This window comes from Phascolarctos cinereus, unplaced genomic scaffold, assembly GCF_003287225.1.
Source record: "Phascolarctos cinereus isolate Bilbo 61053 unplaced genomic scaffold, phaCin_HiC Scaffold_4;HRSCAF=312, whole genome shotgun sequence".
NCBI classification, from domain to species: Eukaryota; Metazoa; Chordata; class Mammalia; order Diprotodontia; family Phascolarctidae; genus Phascolarctos; species Phascolarctos cinereus.
The window spans coordinates 127,453,709-127,477,363 of record NW_027555847.1 but is presented as its reverse complement, the minus strand read 5'-3'; the positions used below and the strand labels follow the sequence as shown (position 1 = coordinate 127,477,363).

General features: G+C 42.1%; 1 protein-coding gene across 3 annotated transcripts; it reads right to left on the bottom strand.

Moving 5' to 3' along the window:
* Window positions 1-19,336: 19,336 nt before the first annotated feature.
* On the bottom strand, window positions 19,337-23,655 carry CUNH16orf54 (chromosome unknown C16orf54 homolog). 3 transcript variants are annotated; one of them, XM_021006869.2, is made up of 2 exons: window positions 23,457-23,655; window positions 19,337-22,396 (listed from the first exon to the last, which is right to left on the bottom strand). In XM_021006869.2, exon 2 carries the CDS (start codon window positions 22,394-22,396, stop codon window positions 21,743-21,745), a length of 654 nt encoding a protein of 217 aa, XP_020862528.1. In that variant the 5' UTR covers window positions 23,457-23,655; the 3' UTR covers window positions 19,337-21,742. The 3 variants fall into 3 exon arrangements, with proteins under 3 accessions (XP_020862528.1, XP_078008676.1, XP_020862529.1); XM_078152550.1 differs by lacking the exon at window positions 23,457-23,655 and adding an exon at window positions 23,122-23,450; XM_021006870.2 differs by lacking the exon at window positions 23,457-23,655 and adding an exon at window positions 22,870-23,115.

The window sequence follows — 23,655 nt, the reverse complement described above, 5'->3', positions numbered from 1 at the left end:
GAAAAGTCTGTTTCTGTCGGTGGTCAGAGAGGAAGGCGGGTCTCAGCTCCATTCCCCAAGAGCCTGGCCCTGGCCCCGGGGCAGCTGCTTCCCAAGTTTCCGGCCCACAGACTGAGGGGGAATCCAGTGACTGATCAGAGAAGGACTGCAGGGATCTCTTTGCCAGTGCTGAGGCAGGAATCTCTTGCTTTGCCTGTGTGTGGATCTGGGTCACAGTTCTGGGCGGCAGTACTGGGGTGAGGAGGAGCACTGGCATGGTGGAGCTTGTAGTGGCTGTGGAGAGGAACCCCTCCTCACAGTTACGGCACAGAAAGGAATACTTGTGGTCACAGGCCAGGAAAGGAGTAAACACCTCACCCCTTATCATACCACCTTGCAAGAACTGAAAATTTACAGGTCCCTATAAGTATCTCTGAAAACAGCTACACAAACCCTTGAAGCTTGGGGCAGTACACTCTCCACATTGGAAGCACACTCTTACCTTAACAAGGAGTTTAAAACTCAAGTAATTGGCTGGGATCATGAGCAAGCAGTGCAAAGAGTCAGACTATATTATCTTACTTTGGTGAAAAAGAAGATCAAAATATATAACCAGAAGAAGACAAAATCAAAGCTCCTACATCCAAAGCCTCCAAGAAAAATATGAATCAGTCCCAGGCCTTGGAAGAGCTCAAGTAAGAGAAGTAGAGGAAAAACTGGGAAGAGAAATGAGAGTGATGCAAGAAAATCATGAAAAACAAGTCAACAGCTTGCTAAAGGAGACCCAAAAAAACACTGAAGAAAATAACACCTTAAAAAACAGCCTAACCCAAATGGCAAAAGAGGGCCAATGAGGAGAAAAATGCCCTAAAAAGAAAAATTGGCCAAATGGAAAAGGAAGTACAAAAGATTACTGAAGAAAATACTTCCTTAAAAATTAGAATAGAGCAATTGGAAGCTGGTGACTTTATGAGAAATCAAGACACTGTAAAACAAATCCAAAAGAATGAAAAAATTAGAAAACATGTATCTCATTGGAAAAACAACTGACCTGGAAAATAGATCCAGGAGAGAGAATTTAAAAATTATTGGACTATCTGAAAGCCATGATCAAAAAAAGAGCCTAGACATCATCTTTCAAGAAATTATCAAGGAAAACTGCCCTGATATTTTAGAACCAGAGGGCAAAATAGAAATTGAAAGAATCCACAGATCTCCTCCTGAAAGAGATCCCCAAAGGAAAACTCCTAGGAATATTGTAGCCAAATTCCAGAGTTCCCAGGTCAAGGAGAAAATATTACAAGCTGCCAGAAGGAAACAATTCAAGTACTGTGGAAACACAATCAGGATAACACAAGATTTAGCAGCTTCTACATTAAAGGACCGCAGGGCATGGAATATAATATTCCGGAGGGCAAAGGAGATAGGATTACAACCAAGAATCACCTACCCAGCAAAACTGAGTATAATCCTTCAGGGGAAAAAATGGTCATTCAGTGAAATAGAGAACTTTCAAGCATTCCTGATGAAAAGACCAGAGCTAAACAGAAAATTTGACTTTCAAATACAGGACTCCAGTGGAACATGAAGAGGTAAACAGGAAAGAGAAATCATAAGAGACTTATTAAGATTGAACTGTTTACATTCCTGCATGGAAAGATGTTATTTGTAACTCATGAGAACTTTGTCAGTATTAGGGTAGTTGAAGGAAAAAATTTATGTATGTATATAGATAGATAGATAGAGGGCACAGGGTGAGTTGAAGATTAAGGGGTCATATCTGGAGAATAAAATTAAGGGATGAGAGAGGATGATACTCAGAGAAGAAAGGGAGAGGTAGAATGGGGTAAATTATCTCACAAAAAAAAAAGAAAAGTCTCTCACAGTGGAGGGGAAACAGGGGAAGGTGAGAGGGAATGAGGGAATCTTATTCTCATAGGATTTGGCTTAAGGAGAGAATAACATACACATTCAATTGGGTATGGAAATCTGTCTTACCCTACAGGAAAATAGGGGGAGAAGGGGACAAGAGAGCAGGGGGTGATAGAGAGGAGGGCAGATTGGGAAAGAGGGTAATCAGAAGCAAATACTTCTGAGGAGGGACAGGGTCAAAAGAAAGAATAGAATAAATGGGAGGGCAGAATAGGATTAAGGGAAATAGAGTTAGTTTTTCACAACATGTCTACTAAGGAAGTGTTTTGCATAACTGCACATGTACAACCTATATTGAGTTGCTTGCCTTTTCAATGAGGGTGGGTGGGGAGGGAGGAAGGGAGAAAATTTGGAACTCAAAGTTTTAAAAACACATTTTTAAAAAAATTTTTCACATGCAACTGGGAAATAAGAAATACAGGAAATGGGGTACAGAAGTCTATCCTGTTCTACAGGAAAATAGAAGGGGAAGGGGATAAGAGAAGGGAGGGGGGAGAGATAGAAGAGAAGGCAGACCAGGGGAAGGGGTATTCAGAATGCATGCCATCTTGGGGTGGGAGGAGGGGTGAGAAATTTGGAACTCAAAAACTTGTGGAAGTGAATATTGAAAACTAAAAATAAATAAATTTATATTTAAAAAAAAAAGAAAGAGAAAGAAAAAGTATGCCACATGGATTTTACCCAGATTAGAGAGCTATCCAGAATTAGGAATATTTTCTTTGCCATAAATCACTGTGATTGATCTGTTGGGGAAAGCAAACATTTAATTGGGGAGAAGGAATCTAGTTCCTTTCCTCCTCCCCAGCTAGTTGATTTATTCACAAAAAGTAAGGGGCAGACAATAGAGGTAAGAAGGTATTGATATGCTAACGAAGTGCAGACATATCTAAGAAGAGCTGGCCATTGGCTGAGTAAAGATTGACCACATCCCAGGTGACCTTTAAAAGGCTAAGACTGCCTTTCCCAGACTAGTGAATAGTTTGAGAATTAGAGGCAGGTGAGGCAAAGAATACCTTTGAAAATGTGGCCCTTGGGCCTGTAATGCAAAGCAGCAGATAGGAAGAGATTTTCTCTTTTCCTTATCAATATCAGCTATCCTGTCTTGCAGTGAAACCACTCACTCAGCAGGAGATACTACATCCATCAGAGAGCAATTCAGAGAGTCATTTGACTCTCTTCAAGCAGAGACACATTCTTCAGATGGACACAGACAGAGGCACTGAAGGTTAAAGGCAGGAAGAAACTTCCAGGATCATGGCCTCCTGGCAGCAGAGAAGAGAGCCAACTGTGCATTCAAAAGAGAACTAGTCCTGGAAGAAGAGAGTTGATGTATACGATAACAGCAACATTGTGCAAATATCAACTATGAATGACTTAGCTCTTCTCCGCAATACAATGATCCAAGACAATTCCAAAGGACTCGTGATGGAAAATACTACCCACATCCAGAGAAAGAACTGATGGAGTCTGAATACAGATTGAAGCATACTATTTTCACTTTATTTTTTTCATGATTTTTTTTCTTCTGTTCTGTTTCTTCTTGCACAACATGACTAATATGTAAATATGTTTTACATGATTGCACATGTATAACCTGTATCAAAATTGCTTACCATTTTAAGGAGGGAGGAGGGAAAGGAAGAATGGAGAAAAATTTGAAACTCAAAAATTTTTTTAAGTGTTAAAAATTGTCTTTTCAAGCAATTGGAAAAAATAAAATATTATTTTTTGAAAGGGAGAGAGTGGAGCTGCAGAGGAGAGTTCACTTCTTCATGGTCATATAACTAATAAGGGCCAGGGGGACCAGCTGAGCAACCAGCCCAGCGAGGAGAAGAGTAGAGTATCACAGGAAGAGAAAGGACATAGGGGCCCTGTAGTACCACAGCTATCTGTGGCCTTGTCATCACTTTCCCCCTGAATATCTACCTTACTACTAGTGTATTCTAACTTTGTGCCCACTCTTCCAAGAGATTCTGTGGGTACTTGTGGAAAAGTGAATACTTGGTTTGTGGAGGGGAGCAGTTTAAGAGTTTACTATATTCTTTTTTTTTTAGCCACTTTTTTTTCCCTTTTTAGGCAATTGGAGTTAAGTGACTTGCCCAGGGTCACACAGCTAGTAAGTGTCAAGTGTTTGGTCTGAGGCCGGATTTGAATTCGGGTTCTCCTGACTTCAAGGCCAGTGCTCTATCCACTGTGCCACCTAGCTGCCCCAAGAGTTTACTATATTCTTACTAAGCCATCTTAGTAAATGCCTTTTCTTTGAGTTCTTTGTGTTCACTGGCTATCAATGGTAAGCTTATCCTTGAGCTATAATTTTAGGGGTAGGGAACCACACAAATGCCCTACACCCTGAAAGTCACCACCCTCTGGGGCCCTAACTTGCAAACTTTCAAGTTAGACTTGGAGAGGTGTCCCCCCCAAGGGGACCTACACTTACATGAAGCCTATATTTACCTCTTTGCTTCCCAGGGGCAGAAGTAGGAACATTAAGTGGAAGTTGCCAAGGGAACAAGCCTAATCTCCCTTCCACATGAAGCCTTTCCAGGACTTGAAGATAGTCATCATGTTCCCCCTAAGACTTCTCTTCTCAACTATGGTATCAATGGATGGCCAAATACACTAAGCTCAGTGAACAACTTTTCCACAAAGACCTGTATGGCCTCAGCCACTTACAGTCAATGCACTGGACAGAGCTCCCAGATGCAGCTCCAGTGTGGTACCTCAGGACATCTGTCTTGAGATTTTTTTTACTTGTTCTGCTTGGCCCAAGAGGAAGAGCCAAGAGAAGAAAGTGGAAGGAGCAAAGGGTTAAATTTTGGCTTAATTCCAGGAGAGACTTCCTAACAATTAAACATCTCCAAGAGTTGAGTAAATTGATTGGGTTACTCTTCCTTCAAGCAAAGACTAGATGACTATTTGTCAGGTATGCTAAAGCCGAGGATTCCTTTCTACCATGGGTTGAATTAGATGGCCACTGAGGTCTTTGCAAAATCTGAAATTCTGTTATCCGTGCCCGTTCCTTACTGGCATTCCCCTTCATGGTTCTATGGCCATCTACTCAAAGTAGCTCATCACTCTTCTTGCAGTTCCCAGTTGCCCCCAGCAGATGGTGGCATTGTCATACCCATTGATCCTTGCTGTAGTTTCCATGAGCTGAACTCAGTAGTCTCCCAAATTCTCAGAGGGCATGGCTTCCTACTAATCTCCTCAAGTAGGAGATAGGCAGGTAAAGCCTAACACAATTCTGGATAGTTTCCCCGAAGTATCCAAGTTAGAGAAATGAGCGAAGTGGAACCATACAAGTTAGAGAGGTTGTTAGCAGGGTGGAACCAAACGTTCACATTCTGCTACACATTGAAAGGGAAGACTGGGGCAGGGAAGGGGAACAGTTAGTAAAACATGCAGTACTGTGATGGAATGAAATTTTTCTTTCATAAAGGAAAGAAGACCACCTTGAGAAAGGAGAATCAAAGTGAGAAGGGAACAAGACACACCTGTTTTATAACTTTATGTAAAGCCTGCTATATTCCTGCCCCCTCCTCCTAGACACTAGAAAATGATTACTAGTTTATTGGCTACTAATGTTTTCATTCCATCACACCATCCCTGCCACAGTGGCCCAAAAGTCTTAGTGTAGCTTCAAGCTTTAATAGCAGTTTTAAGCTACTAAAACTCAATTCCGAAATAATACTTTGGGACGCTCTATATTGATTCTTTTTTTTTTCTCCACAGTCTTTTTTGCATAATTTAAAATTTTTTATTTACTATTTTATTTTCCCCCAATTACATATAAAAACAATTTTCAAACACTTGGGTTTTTTTTGAGTTCCAAGTTCTCTCCTTTCCTTTCTTTCCTTCCCGTTCATTGAGAAGGCAGGCAATTTGATATATGTTATACATGTATAGTCATAAAAAACATTTCCATATTGGTCATGTTGAAAAAGAAAACACAGGACCCCCCCCCCCCCGAAAAAAAGTACAAAAAAAAGTATGCTTTAGTCTGCATTCAGACAACATCAGTTCTTTCTCTGGAGATGGATAACATTTTTTATCATAAGGCATTCAAAATTGTCATAAATCATTGTATTGCTGAGAATAGCTTAGTCATTCATAATTGATCATCATAAATATTGCTGTTACTGTGCACAATGTTCTCCTGGTTCTGCTCACTTCACTTTGCATCAGTTCATGTAAGTCTTTCCAGGTTTTTCTGAAGTCTGCCTGCTAATCATTTCTTATAGCACAATAGTATTCCATCACAATCATACACCACAACTTGTTCAGCCATTCTTCAGCTGATAGGCATCCCCTCAATTTCCAATTCTTTGCCACCACTAAGAGAGCTGCTATAAATATTTGTGTACATATAGGCCCTTTTCCATTTTGTTTTTTATGTCTTTGGGATACATACCTAAGTAGTACTATTGCTGAGTCAAAGGGTATGTGCAGTTTTATAACTCTTGGGGCATAGTTCCAAATTGCCCTACATAATGGTTGAATCAGTTCATAATTCTGCCTACAATGCATTAGTGTCACAATTTTCCCACATCCCCTCCAACATTTGTCATTTTCCTTTACTGTCGTATTAGCCAATCTGATAGGTTATAGGGTGGTATCTCAAACTTGTCTTAATTTGCATTTCTCTAACCAAAAGTGATTTAGAGCATTTTTCAGCCAAAAACAAGGTTTATCCACCATCTTGGCCAGACTCTTGAGGAATCTAAGCATTTGTATCGTTAAAGCAAGCAAGCCAGATCTTAAGAATCTGAGCCCTTGGCTAGATTATAAGAATCTGAGCACCTTAATGGAGACAAGATGAATCTTATATACAGAAAGACTGTGGGAGGGATCTAGGAGTGGCCAAGTAGTGTGGGGTGACTGGAGGTAACAGAACACCAGGGACCTGGACCATGTGGCCAAGGGAGAATGGAATCTAGATAGGATTAAGGGTGGGAAGAGGAGGTAACAGAATTGGGAGATTGGGAATAGCCATTATGAAAGGCCAGTTGAGTAGATTACAGCCTCAGACAAACAAAGTCCAAGGATTTTCCTTTTTGGGGTCCAGATCCCAAAGGTACGGTCTTTTCCTTGTAAGAGTTCAGATCCCATCCTCATCATTCCCCCCTCAAACAAATGGAACACAAATTCTTTTGGGGTAAGGAGTAAAAGTCTTGACTTCTGAAACTGCTTCCTGCATAGAGCTGTCCCTGCCTTGAGGGAGTCCCAAAGAGGAGGCTGACTGGAACCGAGCATAGGCTGCATCCAGGGTATAATGGGGAGACATTGGCTGGTACCCACTATTTGCTACCAACTGTCGGTAAATTGCCAGTAGTCCAAGTTTGGAGGCTGAGCAGGATGTGCCAAACCTGAGTGATGCTTCCAGGTAAAGGTTGCCCCAAGGCCCAAGGCTATTGTCAGTGGGGCCCACATTGTAGCTGCTGCCCCTCCCCCTTCCTTCCTTTTGCCAGGTGGGGGAGGGTGAATTCAGAAGGGGGGGAGGGTGAAACTCTCTTCTCCTATGAGAAGGATTAACAGATACCCTCTTGACTCAAGGGAAAAGAGTGGGAGAAGGGAGTGACCAGGGCTGTAAGGAGATGTTTCAAAACTCCTTAATGATCTGTCACAAAACCTCTAGAATCTGCTAAGATGTTTTTAGCTGTTCTAACTTTTCCCTGTAACCTCCATGAAGGAGGATTTGGGGTGCAGAGGGAAGGGAAAAGCACCAGCAGTTTTCCCAACTCCCAAGTGCTGAGAGAATTGACAGAATTGAGCATAAGCTTCCAGACAGGGCATCTGTCCTCATCCTCTGTGCTGCAGAAGGTGTACCCAGGTCCTTGGCCTTGAACTGAACTGATGGACCAAGAGCCTGACAGCATCAGACCAAAGGCGAGACAGTCTCGTAACTGCCCGAAAAGCACCTCCAAGCCTTCCTAGGTGCTTGGAGAGTGACCCCCAACTACAGGGCAGAAACATACCTTCCAGTCTTGGCTGGCTGGAGAAGACCTTGGGATTAAGCAGCTTTCCAATACAGGCTACCAAAATGCTGAGGTTTAGAGGTTTAGGAGCGCTGGCACCCCAAAATCACAACACACAGGTCCTACCTGAATGAATTTGACCCAAGCCTTCTTTCAACCAAAGACAAGGTTTATTAAAGATCCACCATATTAGCCAGACTCTTGAGGAATCTAAGCATTTGTATTGCTAATGCAAGCAGGCCAGATCTTAAGAATCTGAGCCCTTGGCTAGATTATAAGAATCTGAGCCTAGAACATTTTTTCATATGACTATAGATAGCTTTGATTTTTTTTTTCTTCTGAAAACTGCCTGTTCATTTCCTTTAGCCATTTATCAATTGGGAAATGGCTCTTATTTTTATAAATTTGACTCAGTTCTCTATATATATCTGAGACTACATCAAAGAAACTTTATCAGAAAAACTCCTTGTACTTTTTTCAGTTATAATTACTAACTGTATTTCTCTCTATCCTGTTTTTCCCTATTTATACTACTCTCTCTCTCTCTCTCTCCTTTCACCCTATTCATTCTCAAAAGTGTTTTGCTTCTGACTACCACCTCCCCTAATACATCCTCCTGTCTATCAGCACCCCTCTCTTATTATTCTTATCTTATTTCCTTCCCTTCCTACTTTCCTGTAGGGTAAGATAAACTTCTATACCCAACTGAATGTGCATGTTATTCCTTCTTTGAGCCAATTCTGATGACAGTAAGGTTCAAGTGCTTCCCCAAACACCTCCACCATCTTTCCCTCCACTATAAAAGCTCTTTCTCACCTCTTTTATGTGAAATAATTTATCCCTCTTCTACTTCTCCCTTTCTCCTTCTCCCAGTGCATTCCTCTTTCTCACTCCTTAATTTAATTTAATTTTTTGATAATCATCCCATCATATCCAACTCAGCCCTCTGTCAATATATACTCCTTCTAAATACCCTAATAAGGAGAAATTTCTTAGTAGTTACAAGTATCATCTTTCCATGTAGGAATATAAACAGTTTAACCTTATTGAATCCCTTATGATTTCTCTTTCCTGTTTACCTTTTTATGCTTCTCTTGATTCTTGTATTTGAAAGTCAAGTTTTCTATTCAGCTCTGGTCTTTTCATCAGGATTGCTTGAAAGTCTTTTATTTTATTGACTATCCATTTTTTCCCTGAATGCTTATACTCAGCTTTGCTGGGTAAGTGATTCTTGGTTGTAATCCCAGCTCCTTTGCCTTCTAGAATATCATATTCTAAGCCCTCCAGTCCTTTAATGTAGAAGCTGCTAAATCTTGTGTAATCCTGTAGCTCCATGATATTTCAGTTGTTTCTTTCTGGCTGCTTGCAGTGTTTTCTCCTTGACTTGAGACCTCTGGAATTTAGCTATAATATTCCTGGGAGTTTTCATTTGAGGATCTCTTTCAGGAGATGATCTATGTGGATTTTTCAATTTCTGTGTTGATTCTTCTTTCATGATTTTCTTGCATCACTGTCATTTTTTCCCAATTTTTCTTATATTTCTTTTATTTGAATCCTTTCTGAGTTCTGCCAGGAATTCTTTCTGAGTCTAAGACCAATTCACATTATTCTTTGAGGCTTTGGATGTAGCAATTTTGACTTTGTTGTCTTCCGAGTTTGTGTTTTGATCTTCCCCATCACCATAGTAACTTTCTATGGTCAAGATCTTTTTTTGCTGTTTGCTCATTTTTCTAGCCTATTTCTTGACTTTTAACTTTATATTAAAGTTAGGCTCTGCTCTCAGGGTGGAGAGGGAACTGTCCCAAACTTCAGGTTTGTTTGTTTTTTTCTGTGCAGCTGTTTTTAGAGCTATTTCTGGGGGTCTAGAAGCTTCTACATTTTACAAGGTGGTATGATCTAAGAAGAGGCATGTTTATTTCTTTTCTGGCCTGTGCTCTGGTCTGTGAGTGACCACAAGCACTCTTTTCTGCCCTGGAACTGTGACCAGGGGTCCCCACTTCCCTGCAGCCAAGTGTTCTAGTACTCCTCACCCCAGGACTGCAACCCACATCTGAGTATGGGCAAGGCAACAAGAGTCCTGTCCCTAGTGCCAGCAAAGGGACTCCCATAATCTCCTTCTGACCAGTTGCCCAATCCCCTTACCATCTGTGGACTGAAAGCTCTGGAAGCCACTCCTCCAACATAATTGGCCCCCAAGGTCTGCTGCTGGTTTGCTGCACAGCCTGCACTGGACTTCACTCCACTTTCACCTCAGGGCAACAGACCTTTCCTGCTAAGTTGTCTTGGGCTGGAAAATTGTTTTACCCATCGTTTGTGAGTAGAATTTGTTTTGAAGCATTATATAAAGTTGTTTGGAGGGGAATTTGTTTCTTCTCTGCCATCTTGGCTCCACCCCTCTTCAGACCCTAGAAAATGGGATCCAAAAGGGATGGGAACTTCCTACCAACTCTAATATTGTCCAGGTGGAGGAGACATCCTGAAGCCCAGTGATGGCTGAATGACTGATGGCACCCAAACACCTGTGTACCCTTACTTCTCTACTGTCTCCATTAAATGATTCAACCCTTGTGGTGAATGTGCTGAATTTCTCCAGACATAGAAAGAAACTAGCCACCTGATAGAGGCTCTAAAAATGGATATGCAAAGAAAAGGAACTCGGTTTATTTGTTCTTATTGTTTTAACTTAAATTCGTATATTCCCTTTTCCTTTATAGAGATGAGAAAGCACATTTTTGTGGTCTCAAATGTGTAAAGAATGGGATATAAAAAGGAGGGAGAAATAGATATCAAACCAGGGTACTCAGTCACAGTAGCAGTAGCAAGGGAATATGTTAGCAAGAATCCAATGCAACAGATCTCTTAAACTAGGGGGCCGAGAGGTGTAGAGGCCCTGCAGGTCCAGTAGTAACAGCAAATCACACTTAAATACTGCTTTAAGGCCTACAAAGGGCTTTATATATAAGGTGTCCCAAAAGTCTAAGAATATAAGGATAAATATGAAATAGTCCTTGCCTGCTCTTAAGGAGCTTCCATTAACTACTATGACCAAAGGAGTATGCTTATGGGGAGACATATAAGGATGAACTTCATTCCTCTGAATGAACTCCATTGGATCATAGGATTTCAGCTATGGACAACTGCTGGCCACCATCGGCATTTTCTGAATAAGATATGTCTGTATCTGAGCAGTAGTGGGCAGATAGCTTTTTTGATTCACACATGAAGTGAGGAAGAGAGGTATTTCCCAAGGTAACAGGGCAAGTCTTCAAAAAAAGGAGAATAAGAAAATGGTGAAAAGACTACATATATGTTATAAAGAGACTTCCTGAGATGGAATATGGTATGAATGGTAAAAGAGAGATAAAAAGACATGGGAAGTAGAGAGTAGTGATACAAATTCCCTTTAAAGAGGGAGAAAGGAAGACCATTGGGTCATACAGTTCTCAACCTCAGCCATTAGAGGGCATTGTTGGCCCAGGATAACTTCCAATAATCTTTCATTAAGTTAAGGTCAGTCAGTCAACAAGCAATTTATTAAGCACCTACATGTTCCAGGCAGTGTGCTAAGTGCTGGGGATACAAAGAAAGGCAAAAACAGAGTCCCTGCCTCGAGAAGGAGACAATATTTACACAAGATGTATACAGTGTAAATGGAAAGTAATTTCAGAGGGAACTCACCAGCAGTAGAGAGGACTGTTAGTCTCGCCAACAAATGGGGGACAGAAGCTGTGAAGAACATTGTGCTAAGCTCTGGAAGAGACACAAAGTTTAGACAAGACATTTTTCCTGCCTTCATGGAGCTTACATTTTAGAAGCAATATGGAGCACAATCTGATACATATCATATGACACATGCATTAGAGATGAGTGAAACATCATAATGTTATGTGATATCTGAGGGAGAAAGTCATTACTGAGAGGGTCCAAGGAAGGATTCACAAAGGAAGGGGCACTTGAGTTGGGCATTCAAAGAAGAATTGAAACCAAAAGAGAAGCTAAATTCTAAAAACACATGTGCCAGTCATCCAGTGAGGGAAAAAAAGGCTGCAAGTGGTGGAAATTCACCAGTAACTCATCTACCAACTTTGATCTCCAACAGGCATGTTATAGAAGCAAGGAATAGTAATGAAGGATGAATACGAAAGAAGAATCATGGGTTCTAGAGCTCAGGATGAGCTGAGACTGGAAATGAGTAAGGACAACAAAATGTGGCCTGAGTTCAAGTTGTTGGATTCAATCCAACAAGCATTTATTAAGCACTTATTATGTGATGGGCACACTACTAGGTGCTGGGGACACAAAGACAAAGATGAAAACATCCCTTGTCCTCAAGGAGCTTACATGCTACTGGGAGGGAAAACATGTACACAGAGAAGGAAATATGAAATACATATAAACTAAAATCAAGATAATAACAGGGAGTCAGGAATGCGGGGAAGGGAATTATCACCTGGGAGGATCAGGATAGGTCTTATAGAAGGTGGCGCCTGGGTAATTTGGTCCTTGACGTAGAGGTGGAGGTGAAAAGAGAGAGGGTGGCTATTGTTTTTGGATTTTTCAAAAACTACATTAGGGGAAAAAAATAAGATTTTTAAAAAGAGATAGGCTTGATGATAACAGTAGTTAGCACTTACAAAGTGCTTTGAGGTTTGGAAAGTGCTTTACAAATACAACAATCCCAGAAAGGAGGTGCTATTATTATCCCTATTTTGCACATGAGGAAACTGCAAGGCCAGACCAAGGCTAAGTGACTTGCCCGGGGTCACATCGTTACTAAGTTTCTGTGGCAGGATTTGAACTCAGGTGTTCCTGAGTTGAGATCTAGCTCTTTCTCCACAATACCATCTAACTCAGATCTGGGCCTTCTTTTCTCTCTACATTTCTCAATTGGTGACCTCATCAGCTTCCGTGGGTTCAAATCTCATCGTCCATGCAGATGACTTTCAGACCTTATAAAACTTACCCTAATCTCTCTCCTAAGTATTAATTCCACATCATTAAATGCCAATTTGACATTTTGAACTGTAAGTCCCATAAGCATCTCAAACTCAACATGTCCAAAATATGAACTCATTATTTTCCCCGTCATCCAGACTTTCCAATGAGAGAAGTAATTATTTTTCCATTATATTAATCACCAGTTATTAAATTAGGATTGAGGTTTTTCCTTTCTATTTCCTCATTCAGGGACCATTCTCTGCAGATCAGTCAGTCAGTCTCTAAAGGACATTGCTAATAGAAGAGATTGCTCAAATCCTCTGGTACATGCTCTTTGATCTTGGGCAGGACCCCACCCAACTAGAATATCTTACAAACAGAATCTAATTTAAATAATTTTGCCCTTGGGAAATAAATCTATGCCCTTGAAGAGGTAATAGAATACTGAATAGATGCCAAGTTAGATTTTTTTTTTTTGCTTTTTTGGTGAGGCAATTGGGGTTAAGTGACTTGCCCAGAGTCACACAGCTAGTAAGTGTTATGTGATCTGAGGCTGGATTTGAACTCAGGTCCTCCTGACTCCAAGGCCAAAGCTCTATCCACTGCGCCACCTAGCTGCCCCCCAAATTAGATTTTGTTATTGTTGCTGCTCTTCAGTCATTTCAGTTGCGACTTACTCTTCATGACCCCATTTGGGGTTTTCCTGGCAAAGATACTGAAGTGGTTTGCCGTTTCCTTCTCTAGTTCCTTTTACAGATGAGAAAACTGAGGCAAACAGGGCGAAGTGACTTGCCGAGAGCCACATAGCAAGTGTCTCAGGCCAGATTTGAATTCAGGGAGATGTGTCTTCCTGACTCCAAGTCCAGCACTCTATCTACCACCAAGTTGCCACCAAGGAGAGAGAGAGACAGACAGACAGACAGAGAGAATGAGAATACCTGGGGAAAGCAGGTGCATAGTGAATGAATTAATGAAAAAGCACTAAGTAGGTGTTTACTATGTGCCAAGCACTCTGCTAAGTGCTTAGATACCAAAAAAAAAAAAAAGATAATCTCTGTTCTCAGGGAGCTTACACATTCTAATGGGAGGAGATGATAAATAAGAGCTCAGCTATAATGTAGATGGAAAAGCCCAAGAGCCCAAGGGTTCAACAGGAAAACAGATGGCAAGGCCCCCTAAAGTGCTTCAGCAGGTGAGATGGAGGGGCCAGAAGGCCTCGATGTTCATGCCATGGAGATAGCCAATGAGGCTTTTGTGACCAGCAGCTGGCAAGCCGGTATGGCTGGATCACAGAATGTGTGACATCTAGCACAGGGGCTGCCAAAGAAAAGGCATTGGTTGGTTGAATGAGTGATGATCAAAATTTAATTTATGATCAATTATTTTAAAAAATACAGGGATAGGAATTGCATAGGCAGAAACAGAGAAAACATTCTAGGCAAAGGTTTAGAGTCAGAAATTACCATGGTCTGTTCAGAGGACAATAGAAGGCCAGTTTAGCTGGGACACAGAGTACTCTATAGAGAAGGGGGGGGGGGGGAAGGTCATAAAAAGGTAGGTTACAGGCAGATCATAGAAGACCAGGAATGCCAAGCTAAGAAGTTTGTCCTTTTTCCTGTAGGAAAAAAAGGAGTCTGTTATTAGTGAGGGTTCTAGTAGGAGTGGATAGAGAGAAGGTGTAGACATTGGGAAATGACATCAATGGATTTTTTTTTAAGTATCAATAACACTTTGTATGTTTTTTCTTCAATAACTTTTTTTTAAAAAGAAAAGGGGAGAGGGCAGCCAGGTGGCGCAGTGGATAGAGCACCATCCCTGGATTCAGGAGGACCTGAGTTCAAATCCGGCCTCAGACACTTAACACTTACTAGCTGTGTGACTCTGGGCAAGTCACTTAACCTCATTGCCTAGCAAAAAAAAAAGAAAAAGAAAAAAAGCAAAGAAAAGGGGAGTTACTGAAGGTGTATTAGCAGGGGCCAACAAGCTCAGAACTCTGTGTCCAGTGAATTGGAGGTAGGGAGAGACTAGAGACAGGACCAAATAGGAAGCCATTGTAATAGCTGAGGTGAAGTATGATGAGGACCAGAAAGAAGGACAATGATGAAAGGGACCTCAGGAAGGAAGAATCAACAGGATTTGTGAGTCAGCCCTGATAGTCTATTCATTGTATTTTTATGCTCTCAGGAATGATGGCCTGCACGTCTCATGCTGCTATTCTCCCTTTGCTCCTCCAGATCATCTACCCTGAGGTCCCATTGTCACCCTATCCTCATTGGAATCTTCTCTCATCATATCTTGCTTCTCTTCCATTCACCCCACATCCATTTCTTCCTTCACTGGTTCCTTCCTTTCTTCATGTCCCTCCTAGTCCCCCCACTTCCTTTATTAAGCCTTCTTGATCTAATCTAAACAGGAAAGAGCTATGGCCCTCTCCCTCACTCTTTTACAATCTTATTGTGCTCTGCATATATTGTCAATATTGACTTTTCCCTAGTGATCTCATAAATGAGTCCACCCATGTTTAGTATTTATTATTCCTAGAACATGGACGGGTCCTTTATTTAAGTCTGGCTACACCTCGCTCCAACCTCCTACCCATAGGCACTGAAGGAAGTTCAGGAGCCACTGAATCCAACCTTTCCTTTTACAGAAGAGGAATCTCCAGCTACAGAAGTTTAAGTCCAGCTGACTGCTCCCTCTTGGTTCTCCACTAGCTGTCTGACCATTCTTTTTCTATCCCATTGGTTGGTTCATCTTCTATTTCCTGTTCCCTTACACTAAAACGTAAGGATCCCCCAAGGCTGTCTTGAACCCTCTTCTTTTCTCTCTACTGGCTCTCCCTTGGTGATCTCATCAGCATCATCTCTACATAAATATCTCCCATATCTACACATCCAGCCCTAATCTCTCTCCTGAGCTCCAATGCCCCCATCATCAGTTTCCTGCTGAACATTTCCATCTAGATATATCCTCTAGGAACAGAAGGATTTACAAGTGAATTCTACTAAACATTTTTTTAAATTTTTTTAAATTTTTTTCTCTACTAAACATTTAAAGAGCAATTGATTCCAATACTATATAAACTAAAAAAATAAAGAAGGAATCCTATCAAACTCCTTCTTGACACAAATATGGTCCTGATACCTAAACCAAGAAAAGTCAAAATAGAAAGAAAACCACAGACAACTTTCCCTAATGAATAGTAATGCAAAAAAAAATTTAAATAAAATACAAGCAAGGAGATTAGAGCCAATATATCACAAAGATCATACATACGACAAGGCTGGACTCAGGAATGCAAGATTAGGTTCAACATTAGGAAAACTATAAGCATAATTGACCATATTAATAACAAAGCAACAAAAATCACATGGTTGTTACAATAGATTGCAGAAAAAGCCTTGGACAGAATACAATACCTATTCCTGTTAAAAACACTAAAAAGTATAGGAATAAATGGAACCTCTGTTTAAAATGATTAGTAGTAGCTAATCTAAAACCACTTGGATATTCCATTAGCATCTCAAATGGTCCAAAACAGAACTCATTATCTTTCCCCCTAAGAATGTCCTTCCTCCCAGCCAAATTAGTCAATATTGTTTTAGATTATTTAAAACAACTAGACAGTAGAAGGTTGGAATATTGCTGTGGTATAGAAAACAGTGAGTTGTTGGACTTAGAAAAATGGGGAAAGACTTGGACCTATGAAAGAAGACATTATTCACCCTCAGAGAAACAGGGAACAAATAAGTAAAGTGTGGTCTTACATAGATGCATATAAATATGTCTATATATGAATATGATTATAGATATCTAAGTATATGTATATGTATGTGTATGTGTTTGTGTATGTGTGTGTGTGTATATAAGTATGTATGTTTGTATATGTGTGTGTATAGACATATGCATACATATATATATATATATATATATATATATATATATATATATATCTGTGTTTACATATATACATACAAATGCAAATACATACAAATACAACCACACTTAAATGTAGCTTTCTTGGGAGGAAAGGGGAAAAAAAAGAACAAAGTAAAAAGTGCACAGCAGAAAACAAAAGAAAACTTAAAAGGAAGCAAACATGGACAGCTCAGAACATAATATGTAGTATTTACTATATAGGCTTTCTTAAACTGGAAATGTATTGCTGTACATTTTGAATCTTCTCTTATGTTCTGCCCTGCACATGGCAATGCTTTTTTTCTTTTCTTATTTGATATTTAAGTATTGGTATTAAAGTTTATAATATGTTTCTTTTTCTTTTCTTACTGTGGATTTGTTTTACTATTTAAGTTTAAAATAAATTAAGGGGGAAAAAAAGGATGCCCTTCTTCCTAACTTCCATATTTCTGTTAAGGAAACCAGTCACCCAGATTCTCAACCTCTGAATCATCCCTGACTCTTCCCACTTCTTCAACTTCCCAAATCTTACTGACTATATATAGCTCCACATGTCTCAATCTGTTTCCATCTTTCCATTTACACAGCTACCACCCTAGTTTAGGCCCTTGTGACCTTTTGCCTTTACCATTATACTATCTTTCTAATTGGCTTCCCTGCTTCCAAATTCTCCTCTCCATCAAATCCTCCACGTAGCCGCCAAAATAATCTTCTTAAGATCTGACCTCCTCTTAAGGGTCTAAATGCAATCTCCTTGTGGTGAACTTTAGGGAGAATTCAGATGAGGGGTCACACAGGAGGATTATTTGAGTTATTTGGATAAGGTCTGACCATCATAACTCTGCTCGGAAACCTGTAGTGGCTTCTGGTGCCCTGTGGGATAAAACACATACTCCTCAGTCTGAGCTGAAGGATCCTCCATAACCTGGCTTCCACCTGGCCACAACACCCCATTCCAGCTTTATTGTTCATTACTAAGCTTTACATCTGGCCTCAGACACTTACCAGCCATGCGGCCCTCAGCCCCTTAATTGCTGTCTGCTTCAGTTTCCTCAACTGTTGAATGGGTATAATCATAGCACCTATCTCTCAAGGTTATTTGTAAAGCACTTAGCACAGGGCCTGGCACAAAGTAGGCACTTATTAATGCTTGTTCCCTTTCCCTTCTCTGCTTGAAGCCCACAAAATTCCAGCTAAACAGGACTAGTAGCTGTTCCCTGACTTCGGTGTTCCAGAGCATCCACTCACTTCCTCTTCACTCTGACGAATTCTGACCTTCCTTCAAGGCTCAGATCAGAACAGTTAGTGATTAAATTATGTAATGTGAATTTGTACACCCGTCGTTGATACAATAGAATTTAAACCCCTTGAAGACAGGGATTGATTCATTTTTGCCTTTGTATCTCTAATGCCTTAAGTTTAGATAGGCAAATGTTTATTGAATTGAATACTATACAATAATGCATAAGTGCCTAGGGGGAGAGACATTGTTCCTGACAAAAATCAGGGAAGTTTGGTGACATTTGAGTTGGGTTTCAAAGGCGGGGTCAGAATTCCACAGGTAGAGAGAGGACTTTTTAGGCATTGTGGGCAAAGGCTCACAGAGCCCTTTTCCAAAGAGGCGAGAAACCATGGGTTGTATTTGGGCAACAGAGTAGTAGTGTTTGGTAGGAGCACCAGGGGCATTGAGGGAGTGATGTGAAATGAGGGCCTTGAATGCCAGTTTTCCATGTGGGAAATTGAGTCCAAGAGTGGGGAAATGGCTCTTCCAAAATCTTCATCCCAATGACAATTGGCATTTTGCTTGCCTTAGAACAACCCTGTGAGGAAGGTAGTAAAAATATTATTAGCCCCACTTAACAGATAAGGAAACTGAGGCTCAAAAAGCTTAAGTGATTTAGCCAGGGCCATCAGCTAGTAAGAGGCAGAGATGGCATCTGAACAGGTCTCCTGGCTCTCAATCTGGGGCTCTTTCCACTCTTCCTTTCACCTCACTTTTTCATTTTCTTTCCTTTTCTGGCACTTGTATGTGGGCCTTGTATCACTGGCTATGTTTTTCCATACCTGTGTCCAATCTCCCCAGCAGGATGGTGAACTTGCCAAGACAGAGACCATTAATTATCTCCTGCATCCCCCAGAGTGCTAATACCAGATTCTGCACATAGTAAGTGCTCAATAAATGCTGATCAATGATGATGGGGTGGGGTCCGTGCTGGCCCCTGAGAACTGGAGGTAGTGGGAATGAAACACCCTGGGTCCTATTGACCAGTCAGAGTATGCTCTCTCCCTGAGCTGGCCTGCTGTCACTCCCTGAACTGGCTATGGGTGGCAGATCTCTTCAGCCCGGCCTCCATGGCTTCCCTTTTGTACCACAATAACTCAACAGTCATATCACCCCCAGCCTACTATTTAGAGTCCAATACGTGATTTTCCTCCAATGTGGTAGATCTGAAATATAAGTTATAAACTGGTTACCACACAATAGTACCAAGTATTGTCTCAGTGTCCCTCTTTGTCCAGCTTAGGAGACTAGCTTTGGTAAGGGATTTCACAGAATTTCAGAATGTTAGACCCATAAAAGACATTAGAGACAATCAGGTCCAATCTTTTTTATTATACAGAGCTGAAAAGTGAGGCTCGGAAGAAGGGATGTGACTTGTTCAGGTTACACTTTTTTATCAATAGTGACAGGTGAGGTCTCCTGGATCCTGGTCCGGGGTTCCTTTACATTATACCATGATGACTCCTTCAGTTGGGCGTCTCTCTGCTTAGTCTCCTAGGCTGAGTCTTTTTTGATTGAGATTTTTTTTTCCCTGAAGCTAAAAAACAGCTTTCTGATCCTGCCATTCAATGCCCTCTGCAAGATCATGCCAACTTATGCTTCCAGGCTCATCTCATATTAGTCCCTCTTATATACATATTTTAAAGAAGATGCCCAGATCAACCATCTCTTCATTCCTTTCCAGGCTTCACTCCTGACTTTCTGGACTTTCTCGACTATGCCCCAGCACTGGGTGTCTTCATCTGTCTACATCACCTCCCCCCCCCATTTCTTTTGTTCTGTTTGTATTTGTATTCCTAGCACCTAGCACCATGCATGGCACATGTACGTGCTTAATTAATGCTTACTGACTTGACTTGACTCACACATTCTGGACTTTAGCCAACTGTACAACTAGTAATAGTACCCACCCTTCTTGATTCCCTCCAGATAGAAATCATCCCTCACCCCTTGAATCTTTCAGACTCTGTGGCTTCTCCTAAGTACTTAATTATTCTCTCTCTCTTTTTTTTTTTTGTGAGGCAATTGGAGTTGAGTGACTTGCCCAGAGTCACACAGCTAGTGTTGAGTCACACAGCTACTAAGTGTTATGTGTGTGAGTCAAATTTGAACTCAGGTCCTCCTGACTCCAGGGCCAGTACTTTATCCACTGTACCCGCTAGCTGCCCCACTTAATTATTCTGTAACCTATATCATAGATAAAGTGCTGGGCTTGGACTCAGGAAGACTCCTCTTCATGAGTTCAAATCTAGCCTCAGACTCTTTACTAGCTGTATGACCCTGGGCAAGTCACTTAACCCTGTTTGCCTTAGTTTCCCCATCTGTAAAATGAGCTGGAGAAGGAAATAGCACACCACTGAAGTATCTTTGCCAAGAAAACCTCAAAATGGAGTCATGAAGAGTGAGACATGACTGAAATGACCTAACAACACCAAACCTGTATCATAGAATTTATTGAGGCACATGTGTTGTATCCCTTCTATTAGACTGTAGGCTATCTGAAGACAAAGACCACACATCTTATTTGTGTAGTGACCTCAACACACAGCACAGTACATAGTAGGCAATGAATAAATGTTTTTGCCAAATTGAGTTCCTCCTGAAGAAATCTTATTTCTACTTTAATTCCCCTTTAGAATCCAGACCAGTTATCATCACCAGCTGCCTGTTCTCCAAGGAAGGAAAGTGCTCTATGTAAGGGTCCCTCAGGCACCACCATCAATTCCAACCATCTACCACCTCCTAACACCACCATTTCCCTGAACCAGCCTTCTCAGGCCTAGCTTAGCTTCCCTACCTACTCATGTAATACCATCTTTATCTTAGCTTGTACGGGCCTTCCCTCATCTCTCCTTCATGAAGATGCGGTGGAAAGATGCCTGACCCGGAAGTTAGGAGACCTAGAGTTGACATGAGCTGGCTGTGTAAGCTTAGGCAAATCCCTCTCCTTCAGGATGCAATTAATTCATCTATGAAATGAGAGGAAGGGACATGATAATCTCTAAAATCCCTTCTAGCCCTAACAACTGGAACAGAACTGGAGTCAACCATTTGTCTTCTGCCCACCATAGAATAACATTGACAAGTATCCACATTTACAAGTTATGAAGATAAAATTGCTTTTGTCTATAGAAGAGGGAGTTAGATATGCTTGGAAGAGGTCTATTCACCATAAGTAAGGGGACGAGGCTGTTGGGAAGGAACAGTGGATGGGAGACTGAGTGCAAGGGAAAGGAGAGAAAGAGAATTGTCCGTTTCCTTCATGGCACACACCTGATGTTCTTGTCCTGATGACTTTACAGTTATACTAGCATCAGCTGGCATTTGCCCCACCTCTGCCAGCCCCTCAAGTTAGAGGTGGCACTTTAGGGGATTAACCTCATCACAGGGTGAGCTAGGGGTCCATTTGGCTCTACTTGAGTGAGTGTTCTGTCCATGCCCAGCCTGATCCCCAGAGTCCAGAAGGAAGATGTCTTGATGTTCTTAAAACACTCAATCGAGTGTTCTCAGCCCTCGGTCCTTCAGGGTCCTTTCCAGATTCTACCTCTTTTCTTTGAGAGATGGACTAGCATCCAAACATATGGTCCAGTGTCCTGTGTCCATGGGCCCCCAGTGTCACAAGACCCTCTGGAGGTCCAGCTTCCTACAGGCCTTCAATATGGAGGAAATCCTCTGTAGAAAGCTTGGTGGGAGTGGGGCAGGCCCAATGCCCCCTTGTTCAGGGGCCTCCGTGCACCCTGTTCTCTCTCCTCCAAAAAGCTGAGATCTGTTCCAGGGTTACCCGTGGCTGTAGGCCCCAGTCAGGCTCAGGGCTCCCGGGCCTTCGGATGCCATAAAATGGTGGGGTTAAGGGCTCTCGGACCGGCTGTGGCTCGAACCAAGCTACCAAACCAGTAGTCTGAGGCCTTTCTTCCCAAGCATTTGCTACACAGAAGGTGCTGGCAGGGGACTCAGGAGCCTGGGGTGGAGCTGAGGGACAGAGAGGAGAATCTGGAATGGAGGGTGCTATGGCCTGGACCTCCAAAGTACCCCCAAGAATATGGGGCTCAGTAACCTGAGAGTGCAGAAGAGGAGCTGTTGCACCATACCAATCTTCAGATCGTTCATGGGCTGTCCCCAAAGGCTCGATCCACAGCTCCCCCCCTGGGCGCCAGACCAGGTTAGGCCCCCGGACACCAGGATCCAATCTGAGAGAACGGCGGAAAAGGCGTTCAGCCAGCACGGCTGTGGCCAATAGGAAGACAGCAGCCACTAAGGCCAGGGCCAGCATGATGGGGATGCAGGGTCCACATAGAAGGGGGTGCCAGTGGGAGGGTTGGGGCATGACTGGGTCCTCCACTTGCCCAGGAGGCTGTTCCAGAGCTGCAGACATCTGGGAGAAGGAGAGGGAAATGGAAAGACAGAGATGGGAGATTCCAGGACAGAGAAACAGAGAGAAAAGGAGGGGAAAGAAAATGAGAGAGAGAAAAAGAAGCCCATGTAAATACATGGACAAAAACAGAGATAGAGAGGATGGGGCAAAGAGGAGAGAGGGGAAAATGGAAAAGGTGGGAGAGAAAGGAAGAGACAAAGGAGGATAGAAAGAGAAAAGGGAGAAAGAGACAGAGAGAATGAGAGACAGCGGCAGAGAGAAGGGAAATACTTCAACAATTTGACTCCACTTCCAATTCCAGAAATCAGGTGTAAGTAACCTAGCACTGGCATTTAAAGAGCAGCTGGGTTCCTCTTCTCACCCAGGGAACCTCACCCCCTCCATCTTATTTAAAAGGAAATGGTGGGGGAGGGAAAGACAGAAATATCCTTCCACTCCCGGGGTCCTCCCGTCTGTCTCTTCCCATTGCTTACAGTGGTTTCTGCTCCTTTTTCCTGCTGCTTTTCTTGCCTTTTCTGGATGCCTTGGGGTCTTTCCAAATCTTTTTCTCCTTTTGTTTTCAATCTCTCTCATTATCTCTCCCTAAAGTCTTTTTTTTTCCTAGTCTGTCTCTGTCCAAGTCTGTCTTTCTGGGACAGAGGTTGGCTCTCCAAGTCTGATTTCCAATTTTTGTATCTCTGTTTTTGTTTCTCCAAGTCTGTCACTGTCTTGCCCAGAGGGCCTACCTGTGTGTCTCTTTGTCTCTTCATCTCTCTCTCCATCTCTTTTTCTCTCCATCCCAGGCTCTCTCTCCTCTGTCTCTCCCTCTTTCTCCTTGTCTCTGTATCTCTTGAGGTCTCAGTCAGTTTCTGTCTCTTTGAGTCTCTCCAACTGTCTGTCTCCATTTCTATCCCTCCAGGTCTTTCTCTCTTGTTTCCCCAGGCCTGTTTCTCTCTGATTTGTCATCTTTCCAAGTCTGTCTGTCTGTCTGTCTCTCCCTCCCTCCCATCCTGGATTTGAATCTCCAGTTCTTTCTGTCTCCAGGTCCCCCCCAGATGTCTTCCCTCCCGGTGCTTCTCACCTTGGTTTCTTCAGATACTCCACCAGCCTCTGTTCTTTGAGGGATGATCACTTCAGTGCATGCTGGGAAGGCACTGAGTGGGGTGGGGTCCCCAGAAAGGCATAAACAGGGCCCATTTGGGGCAGGCAGTTAGGCAACTGTGACCCAACTCCCCCTGCCACCTTCTTCCTCCCAGGTGTTTCTATGGAAACAGGGTGGA